Here is a 10995-nt window from a genome sequence, read left to right on the forward strand (position 1 = left end):
GAATGTGCCAAGAGCAGCTCACAGGGCACAGGGGGTGTTTGGAACAGGTGAGGGAGCAGTGGGGACCCCAGGGAGGGGAGTGACCCCGTCCTATCCACAGGCAAGGGAAAACCATGTGGGACTCACCTCTCTTGTTCTGGCAGCATCTGGCTGCCTGGATGGCTCAGGATAAAGCATCTGAATTTTCCCTGTCATAACTTGTTTTCACAGCCACATTTCCTGGCTGCAGGGTGGCAGAGGCAAGAATTTACAGCAATAGATTCAAAGCAACTCCTGGAAGGAAGGCATGCTCTGCTTTTTATGCATGACAAACCAGATTTAGCTGCCTTAAGAGGTGATGCTGGTTCCACAGTGATTACTCCTCTATGGTTTAAGCATTTAAAAAGCACTTTAAGATTGTCAGGACCTGTGTTGTGCACAGACTTAGCAGCTCACCTGGTTAACTCAGCTCAGTAGGCAGGGTTTGGCTAAAGCACCCCCAACACCAAGCTGCAGCAGGAAAATATTAGAGTTTAGGCCAGGCTTTGTGCCTTGCAGCCTTGAAACGAGGGAATGCAATCAGAGCAGAAGCCAAGAGCTGAGGAACATAGCTGGATGTTTTTCTCTCTGATGAAACATTCTTACCAAGTGCTAATTGCTGCTAGCAGGGAGCGATGTTATCCCTATAGGAAACTCATCCCGGGGAGCTTTGGAGGGGAAGATGTAGAAATTAAAAAAAAAAAAAAGAAAAAAAGAAAAAAATGAACACATGGGGTGTAAAATCTCAGAGCTGTTGAAAACCAGGGAAGGAAGGGAAAACTGTTGCCAAGCACAATACCTGGCTGTGGGGGAGGGAGCAGGGAGGGGCTTCCAAACCCTCGGGGGAATTTTCAAGCCTGAGGCTCCGAGTGTGCACAGAGTCCCTTTAAAAGGCACTTCTGAGCTTGGTACCTTGCCTTCCCATTTCTCTGGAATGCCTTTGGAGGTCAGGTCATGTGTGGCTTGAGGAGGGCCAGAGCAGAACCAGGACTGGTGAGGCAGTGCCTGCTCCCCTTGGCACTGGGGGGAAACCCCCAGAAAACACTTTAAAAATGAACCAACAACCTTACAATGCTTTTTCTTATGCACTAAAAAGTCTTTGGCTATCTAAGTAAGGGAAATCCTGTCAAAAAAGGATGCAGAAATTGGAGCAAAGGTGAAACTCCTTAGACATAGAAGTGTTTTTACCATGTTTGTATTTTGAAAGCATAGAAATAGAAAACATTGAGAATTGTTTCTTCACCTGGGGAGTGAACATAAGGAGAAACAGGACTTAAGTATTTTTTCTACTTTTGCAATATTCTGAATAAAGAAACTGTAGTGTGTGAGCAATGTGGGAATACCAAGTAGGAACAGGTATTAAACTACAGTTTAAGTTCTAGCCAGGACCTTATGGTTCACTACAAATTGCTTTCCAACTCTGTCACATAATCACTGCAGGCTCCCTGTATTAGCTCAGTGCAGAAAAAGCCCCTTGCCCAGAGCTTTTATGTGATTTATGTGCATTTCCCACTGCCCCAGAACCACCCTGATGCAACTGGATGTGGCTTGTCCAGTTTGTATTTAAAGTTTGTTTGAAGGTTTGTATTTAAATAGTGCAAAGCCATTTACACAAAGCTTTGTAAAAGCCAGGATTTAGCTGTGTAAAGAGGAGCAGCAGCAGATGCCTGTGGCTGGAGCTGCTGGCACAGAGCTCAGATCTCCCCAGGGCTGGGTCAGCTCCCTCCCTCCCAGCTGACATGGCAAACTAACCCTGCTTCCCTTTCTCTTTGCCCCCAGTGCCTGCTGGCAGAACCAGTCAGCCCTGGACACTGCAGAGCATCTCCTTTATCCCCAAAATGAGAATCAGGCAAGTAGAGAAGTTTGTGTATGGATATGTGTTCTTTGTGCTCCTGTGATGTAGGAAACTTGTTAATACTGGTTGAAATTTCAAAGAAAATGATAACTTTTGTGAGTCAGAGGTGGTGACAGCCCCAAGCCTTGGCTTAGGCTGAGAGCCCAGAACATGGGGAAGGTGGGACCAAAATCCTGTCAAACTGTCTCCCACATTACAGTGGTGACACAGCTTTGAATCAAAACATTTGGAGATATTGATAAAGGTTCTATATTTTCCACAGCAATTCTGTTACTTTTTGTGAAAAATCAACACTGGGAAAAATACCACAGAATTGTGGAATGGTTTGGGTTGGAAAGGACCTTAAAGCCCATCCAGTGCCACCCCTGCCATGGCAGGGACACCTCCCACTGTCCCAGGCTGCTCCCAGCCCTGCCCAGCCTGGCCTTGGGCACTGCCAGGGATCCAGGGCAGCCCCAGCTGCTCTGGGCACCCTGTGCCAGGGCCTGCCCACCCTCCCAGGGCAGAATTTCAAGTGTCTGTGATATTTGTCAAAAATAGTGACAAGAAATGTTCATTCAGCCCTATGGCCAAGCTGGCACAAGTCCTGTGTTCTGAAAGTTGCATTTCAGAAGCCCAAATCCAAAGTGGAAGAGGAGGAGTGAAGCCATTAGCCATTCCAGGGATGGTCTAGCTGAATATTTTCTCAGTAATTCAGCCCAAGAAAGGAAACACTGAGCTCCAGACATGTGGGCAGCTAATGGGAATAAACTGCATAAATGCATTCAAAATTCAGGCTGTAATCATCAAAATTTAGCTCAAAACAAATGAGAGGTTTGGAGAGAGGAGGCAGAGCCTGAGGAGTTGGGATCAGGAGATGGGAAGTCCTGGTGGAGCTGTCCCTGCCCATGCCAGGGGGGTGGGCATGAGCTTTAAGGTCCCTTCCAGCCCAAACCATTCTGTGGTTCTGTGATAAAAGACTCGTGGAGAGTGAGAACCGATAGCAAGTGGACAAACCTCTCCTCTGGATCCCTTTTCTTCCCCAGTAAAAGCCCAGCAGGAGAGTGAGATGTGTTTGTAACCTCATCTAACACATCAGAGCTGCTGCCTTCAAGCACCAGTGCTCTAAGGACTGAGCCTTAAAAGACACCAGGCCCTCTTTGAAGTGTGCATTCCTGCTTTTAACAGTGTGCATTCCTGCTTTTAATGCCACAGAACCACCCCGAGTGCCCCAGAGGCTGAGCTGGGTTCCCAGCCCTTTCCTGAGGGCACAGCGGGTCCCTGAGCTGGGTTCCCTTTCCTGAGGGCACAGATGATTCCTGAGCTGAGCTCCCAGCCCTGTCCCAAGCAGATCCCTGAGCTCCCAGCCCTTTCCAAAGGGCACAGAGGATCCCTGAGCTCAGTTCCCAGCCCTGTCCCAAGTGGATCCCTGAGCTCCCAGCCCTGTCCCAAGTGGATCCCTGAGCTGGGTTCCCTCTCATGAGGGCACAGCAGATCCCTAAGCTCCCAGCCCTTTCCCAAGTGGATCCCTGAGTTCCCAGCCCTGTCCCAAGCGGATCCCTGAGCTCCTAGCCCTTTCCAAAGGGCACAGAGGATCCCTGAGCTGAGTTCCCTTTCCAAAGGGCACAGCAGGTCCCTGAGCTCAGTTCCCAGCCCTGTCCCAAGGGCACAGATGATCCCTGAGCTGAGCTCCCACCCCTTTCCTGAGCAGATCCCTGAGTTCCCAGCCCTTTCCCAAGCAGATCCCTGAGCTCAGTTCCCTTTCCCAAGGGCACAGATGATTCCTGAGCTGGGTTTCCAGCCCTTTCTCAAGTGGATCCCTGAGCTGGGTTCCCTCTCATGAGGGCACAGCAGATCCCTGAGCTGAGCTCCCAGCCCTTTCCCAAGGGCACAGTGGGTCCCTGAGCTGAATTCTCTTTCCCGAGGGTGCAGAGGATCCCTGAGCTGAGCTCCCAGCCCTTTCCTGAGCAGATCCCTGAGTTCCCAGCCCTTTCCCAAGTGGATCCCTGAGCTCCCAGCCCTTTCCCAAGTGGATCCCTGAGTCCCCAGCCCTTTCCCAAGCGGATCCCTGAGCTCCCAGCCCTTTCCAGAGGGCACAGAGGATCCCTGAGCTGAGCTCCCAGCCCTTTCCCAAGCGGATCCCTGAGTTCCCAGCCCTTTCCCAAGTGGATCCCTGAGCTCCCAGCCCTTTCCCAAGTGGATCCCTGAACTCCCAGCCCTTTCCCAAGCGGATCCCTGAGCTCCCAGCCCTTTCCCAAGAGGATCCCTGAGCTCCCAGCCCTTTCCTAACCAGATCCCTGAGCTCCCAGCCCTTTCCCAAGCGGATTCCTGAGTTCCCAGCCCTTTCCTGAGCAGATCCCTGAGCTCCCAGCCCTTTCCCAAGAGGATTCCTGAGTTCCCAGCCCTTTCCCAAGCAGATCCCTGAGCTCCCAGCCCTTTCCCAAGCAGATCCCTGAGCTCCCAGCCCTTTCCCAAGCGGATTCCTGAGTTCCCAGCCCTTTCCCAAGCAGATCCCAGCACTGCAGTGCCCGGGGCACGGCTCTGCAGGGCTCTGCCAGCCCAGCCCTGGCTGCTGCCAGGGTGCCAGGCTGTTGCCAAGGAATGTGACAGGCCAGCCAGTGCAGGCTGTCTCCTGATTTGCTTTGAAAGGACATTACATCTCCGTGCCTGACACACAATCCCTGCTGCCTGCCGGCGCTGGGGAACGAGCCTATCAGGGAGAGGCTTAGAGGGCTTTTTGTGCTAGGGAGGAGAAAAAGCAAATATGCTCAGCCCTTCTTCCTGCTCCTGGCAGCCTGGGATGTGCAGGCTAATCCCTCTGGAAGCAGGGAGCTGGGAGTTCCCAGCAGGAATGCAGTCCTGGGGCAGCAGCACATCTCCCTGGGGGCACAAACAGCACAGCAGCAGCTCCAAGGGGCCTTTGTCTCCCAAGTTCAGGGCAGGTTGAGGAATCACAGGGAGATCTGAGGAGCAAACCCACCCGGGAATCTGTTCCTCTAAGGATGGCCCCAGGAATGATGTTTGAGCCTCTGATCTCCTGCTAATGAGTTTGTGAAATGTCAGCCAGGCTTTGCAGGGCAAAGCTAATGAGCAACAACTCGGTATCAGGCAAAGTTCAGGAGGGTTAAATGAACATGGGTTTCAAATCCTCATGGTCTGAGCAGAGCTGCAGCCTTTGCTGGTGGAGTCAAGCCACGGAAGTGAAATGGAATATCATCCTCGCTCCCAGTGGGATTTGGGATTAGGCTGCAGGATGAGAAATCAGCTTTCAGACGTGGCCTGGTGCAGAGCTGACATCTGTGCCTGCTCCTGCTGCATTCCTGGAGCACCTCCAGCTGCCCTGGGTGAAGCACCTGCCTGAGGAGCAGACAAATCCAGGCCTTGGGAATTCCTTGTTCCCCCCAGTGACCCTGCAGGTGCCAGGCACACTCAGCACAGCTCCCGTTTGGGAGTGACCATGGTTTGTTGGTGTCACCATCAGGGGCTGTGACCTTCCTCAGGGCTGTCCCAGATGTCCCTGCAGCTGGTCCATGCCCAAACTGGGATGTCTCCAGTGATGAGGGAGTGGTCAGGGAGTGCTGTGCTCAGCCTGGGCACTGGGATGTCCTGGGGCTGGACACTGCCCCTCACCTGCAGCAGTGACTGTGGCTGTGTGGGGCTGTGGGGACAGAGTGGGTGTCCCTCGGTGACATCACTGACCTGCCACCATCAGAGCAGTGTGGTGACACATTTTCTGTCCCTCAGAGACAGCCCAGCCTCCCCTGGCAGCAGCAATCCCTCCACTCTGCCTGGAGCCACCCTCCCTTCCCTGCAGACCCCTGAAACACAGGGAGAACCTCCCAGCCCCTCCTGGTGTGCCCCTGGCCCCTGAGCCGCAGGCAGAGGGGCTGCAGTCCCCTGAAAGAGACTCAAAAGCTGTGAGGAGAGGCAGGAGGGCCCGAGGGCTGTGTGGGGTGGGTGGCAGCACAGCATCCCCAGTGCTTTGGGGCCCATTGGCACAGCCAGGATTGCAGGCTGGGCCCAGCCCCTGGCCCCCCATTGGCCTCTCCAGCTCACAAACAGCTGTGCCAGGCTTGGGAAGGACAGGCAGAGCAGCCAGGGAGGGAGGGGATTTCCCACTTAGCACCTTGCTTGTTGCTGCTTTTCTTCAGTTCCTTGCAAACACAACTCCTGAGCGTCACAAGGAGCAGTGTCCCCTGCTGTGGGACACTCACAGCCACTCTGTGCTGGCACCAATCCAGCCACAAACAGCCTCTGCACAGGAAACCTGCCCCTGGAGAAAAGTTTCTTTGCCTTTCACAGAACTCACAGCTCTCCTCCAACCCTTTCCTTGTTTCTCCCCAGGCCCAGGAGCTGCTCTGCTGCTTTTTTGACCCCCTGACATCAGAGAGCATCCACCGAATTGAGGCCCAGGACTGCTAGCAGAGAGAGGCAAAGCCCAGGCAGCCTTGGATGCCACTGTGGACATGGACACACAGGCACCAGCAGCTCTAAGAGCACTGTTTGTTTGGAATTAAACACAGTCTGAGGTGTTAGCATGGCTCAGAGAAATGAGAGGGGTGCAGGAAGGCTCAGTGCCCCACAACAACCCCCTGTGACCTGGGGCTGTGCTTCCCATCCAGAGCCAGTCTGCTTGTGAGCCTGGAGCAAGGCTGGGAGCTCTCCCCTGGCTGGGAGAAGCTCAGGAGGCAAACACAGGGCCAGGTGCTCACTCTGTGTCTCTCAGGTGCCTCCTGGGGACTCCACCTCCCCCAGGCCTCAGGGACTTCATGGAGAGACTCTGCTGCTGCTGCTGCTGCTGCTGCTGCTCTGAGCCAAAGACAAACCCCAGCAAATGGAATGGAAATAGAGGGGAAGCTGCATCCCTGGAGGGTCAGAACACCAGGCTGAGCTGTTCAATGAGATTAAAGGCTGGACAGCTCAATGCTCACCTGCCTGTGCTCCAGCAGCCCTGTCCTGAGCTGTGCCAGCCCCCACCCTGCTCCCTGCCATGGGCACATGGCCCTGCCTCCTCTTCCTCCTCCTGCAGCAGCTGCTGGTCCTGTCAGCCTTTCTAGGAGCCCAGAGGAAAGGAAGCTGCTGTTAATACAAACCCACAGCCTTCCTGGGACACTCTGGGCTCCTTTTCCTTTGGGAAAGACTCCTCAGCCCAGGAAGCTCCTGTTCACACCTGCTCAGGCACAGACTCTGCCCTGGTGTGGCCCCACCTCGGGTCTGGGGCAGCTGTGGGTGCCACACTATCAGAAGGATCTAAAGCTGTTGGTGTCCAGAGGAGGGAGCTGGGCATGGGGAAGGGTCTGAGGAGCAGCTGAGGGCACTTGGATTGTTCAGCTGGAGAAGGAGACTGAGGGCAGAGCTCAGGGGGGCTGCAGCTCCTCCCCAGGGCAGCTCTGATCTCTGGGACAGGGACAGGGAATGGCTGGAGCTGGGCCAGGGCAGGTCAGGCTGGATTTTGGGAAAGGTTCATCCCCAGAGGGTGCTGGCACTGCCCAGGCTCCCCAGGGAATGGGCACAGCCCCGAGGCTGCCAGAGCTCCAGGAGTGCTTGGACAATGCCCAGGCACAGGGTGGGAGTGTTGGGGGGTCTGTGCAGGGCCAGGGGCTGGATCCATGATCCTTGTGGGTGCCTTCCAGCTCAGGACATTCTGTCATTCTGTGCATGCCTCTGGCTCCAGCCATGGCAGAGGTGGCAGGGACAGTCCCTGTGAGTGTCCCAGGGGGGAGGGCAGAGCAGTGTGGCCAACCCAGCTCTGGGTGCTGGGGTGAGCCTGGGCTGAGCCCTCCTCCCTCCCAGCTGTGACACCTCTGACATCTGTCCCTTTGCAGAGGAGGCAGAAGCACCCAGTGAGTCCCAGAGCTGTCAGAGGTGGGGCCCTGCAAGCTCTGCTTCCTCAGCAGGTACCAGTCCTAACACAGCCCTGCCCTTGTCTAATCCTGGAACACCAGCAGAGACTGTCACAGGTGTGAGGGGACACAGTGACCTGGCCTGACCTCACACAGCATTTCAGTGTCACAATCACAGAAACCCAGCCTGGTGTGTGTTGGAGGAAACCTTAAAACTCATCCCATCCCACCCCTGCTGTGGGCAGGGACACCTTCCACTGTCCCAGGCTGCCCCAAGCCCTGTCCAACCCTGGAAGTTTCTCCCATCCTCTGCTCCCCAGCCCTGTTCTGCCTGGATGGGCTCTTTGGGCTCTGTGATGGGACCAAACATCTCCAGACAGGACTGGAGAGGGGAGAGGCAGCTGCCCTGTCCCTGGGGAGGATGAGGTCCTTGGAGTCATCCTGCTGGAGGAGCCTGCTCTGCTCCTGCAGCTAAGTAGGCCATTTCCTGCACTCCAGGCACATTTCTGTCATGCTTGTGAGCCCTGCACGGCTTTGAAACAAATGGAAATTAAAAGGATCCACCCCCAGCACTCGGGGAATTTATCTGGAAAAGGAATGGAATAAAGAGAGCAGCTGAGGGAGCAGCCCTGTGGAGCTGCACGTGAGGAGGGGGCAGCAGCAGCCCTGACCCTGCAGCCTGGTGCCACAGGGGTCACAGAGCCCTGTCCCTGTCACTGGGCCCTCACACCCGTGGGACTGGAGCTGGACATTGTGAGGGGATGCTCTGGTGAGTGCCAGCAGTGAGCCTGGGCAGGTGACATCCACTGGGACACCCCCAGCCCACCTGGGCTTGGCAGCAGCACTCCCAGGAGCTGAGGCCAATTATTTCATTCATTCATGAAATTAATTAATAAAATCAGAGAATTATGAATGGTTTGGGTGTGAAAGGATCTTAAAGCCCATCCCATCCCCCACCAGCCATGGCAGGGACACCTCCCACTGTCCCAGGCTGCTCCAAGCCCTGCCCAGCCTGGCCTTGGGCACTGCCAGGGATCCAGGGATCCACCCTGTGCCAGGGCCTGCCCACCCTTGGAGCTGAGATCAATTCACTGAGATCAATAACAAACCAGGGCCTGGCACAAAACATTTCCCATCCCCTTCCAGGCATCCCTGCTGAGGCTCGAGCTCTGTGGGCTCCATCCACCGCCTGTGCCTCAGTTTCCCCCCTAGGAAATGAAGGTGGCAGCTCTGCCACATCCCCCAGGCACAGCAGCAGCATCCCAAAAATGGGGCAGCACCCAGATACCTCTGAGCAAAGAGCTGCTGCAGTGCTTTGGGCTCCTATTTTAAAGCCCAGCTAATTAATCTCAGCGTAACCAACTCGCACACCCTGCACAGAGCAGGGGGAAGCATCATCCTCTGGTATTTCCAAAATGCCAGCATGCCAGAAATAACCCTGCCAGCCTTTTCTCCTAGAGAATACCCCACTTGTCTCTGGAGAAGTGACAACCAGGAGCACCACCAGGAATCCATCCCTCCATCCATGGGAGCTGCAGCTCTTGCACGGTTTTTTCCCTGGAAACTGCCACGAGGCAGCCAGGATTAGCTAATCAGAGCTGAGGAGCAAATTAATGATTGAAAGAACTAGGAGAAAGGCAGATTTGATCCGAGATTGCCAGCTTTGCAGCTGGCTCCTACTTGCAAACAATTCATTTAGATTATGAAAGCAAGAAATTGAGTACAAAACCCCCTAGATTGTTTGCTTCCTGGAGAAAGAAAAGAAAAGAAATGGAATTTAGATTAAAAATTATGCAGAATAGTATTAAATCCCCACCCTCTTGTGCCTCCCCTCTTGCTGGAAAACCAGAGCTAATCAGAATTTTGCATTGTTCTGCTGCCAGTGTCAGAGCTGCCTCAATGGAGGAGAGATAAAATACAGGAGGTGGCATTTGCTGTTAACTCTTTAGGGTCCTGCTGTGGCAGGAATGGGAACACAGTGCCTGCTGCTGAAATCCCATTCCCCCAGCTCCCTTTGGGGTGGGTGTTGGGGGCAGAGCAGCTCCTGCTGTGCCCTGGGTAGGCACATTGTGCTCATTCACACACTGGGAGCTCTCAGGTGAGCCCTTTGTCCCTCCCAGGAAGGATTGGTGTCCCCAGGGATGTGCAGGTGCTGGGTGCTGACCCTCTGCAGCCACATGGGCTGCTCAGCACCCTCAGCCTGGCCAGACTGACCCTTTTCACCCCAAAAAAGAGTGGGGTTCTGCTTCAGCCCTGTGCACATGAGCCTGCTGAGCCCTGGGAATGTCCCAGAGCCACCAAGCCTGGGAATGACTGCACAGGCAGCAGGATGTGCTGCCCTCCCAGCAAACTCGAAATTGGGCACTTGGGTTTCATCTCCTGAGGTCCATGGAAGCAGGAGGAGTTGATGGACCTGCTGCAGCTGTCCTTGCATCATCCACACTCACCAGACTCGATCATCCTGTGCCAGGCACCTCCCATGCCCACAAATATCTGCCTTGCTCTGGCTGACAGAGCCAAAAGCACCTCTATTGGCCAAGAGCCACTGCTGATCCCCAGGGAGGGCTCAGAGTCCCTGCCAGGGCCTAAAGGGGCTCCAGGAGAGCTGGAGAGGGACTGGGGACAAGGCATGGAGGGACAGGACACAGGGAATGGCTCCCAGTGCCAGAGGGCAGGGATGGATGGGATCTTGGGAATTAGGAATTGTTCCCTGTGAGGGTGGGCAGGCCCTGGCACAGGGTGCCCAGAGCAGCTGGGGCTGCCCCTGGATCCCTGGCAGTGCCCAAGGCCAGGCTGGGCAGGGCTTGGAGCAGCCTGGGACAGTGGGAGGTGTCCCTGCCATGGCAGGGGTTTGGGTGATCTTTAAGGTCCCCCAGCTCCCCTTCCATGGCTGGGGTATCACAGGGGGTGGCTGCTCCTTGCCTTACCACTCTCTCCCTGGGCTCCAGTCCCAGTTCTGTCCCACAGGGCAGGCAGTGGCCCTTCCCCAGTCCCTGATCTCCCCCTTCCCAGGGCACCATCTCCAGGCCCCTGGCAGCAGGAGCTGGTGATTAATTGGTCCCTGGCACTCCCCCTGGCAGGGCTGGAGGAGCACAAAGGGCTCTTTGTGTGATAAAGGGGCTGGGATGAGTCACCCACAGGGAATGAACCCAGGGAACGGGGGATGCTCAGCCAGAACAGGCACAGGAGCTCCCTGCAGGCTCTCACTGGGTCACACGGGGGACCAGGGCTGGCAAGGCCTTGTCTGGGCCCTCCTGGCATGGCCACGGCCATGGCCCAGCAGCACCAGCACTGCCTGTC

General features: G+C 55.4%; 1 protein-coding gene across 1 annotated transcript in view; it reads left to right on the forward strand.

Moving 5' to 3' along the window:
• DNAAF8 (dynein axonemal assembly factor 8) overlaps positions 1-8546 on the forward strand; it is a 103517-nt gene extending 94971 nt beyond the window's left edge. The window contains exons 31-32 of the mRNA XM_077186946.1: positions 1798-1867; positions 6197-8546. Coding sequence (XP_077043061.1) covers positions 1798-1867; positions 6197-6274 — 148 coding nt within the window. The 3' untranslated portion in view covers positions 6275-8546. The remainder of the gene's footprint in view (positions 1-1797; positions 1868-6196) is intronic.
• The last annotated feature ends 2449 nt before the right edge of the window (positions 8547-10995 follow it).

Source organism: Agelaius phoeniceus, chromosome 16 (genome assembly GCF_051311805.1).
Source record: "Agelaius phoeniceus isolate bAgePho1 chromosome 16, bAgePho1.hap1, whole genome shotgun sequence".
Classification (NCBI taxonomy): Eukaryota; Metazoa; Chordata; class Aves; order Passeriformes; family Icteridae; genus Agelaius; species Agelaius phoeniceus.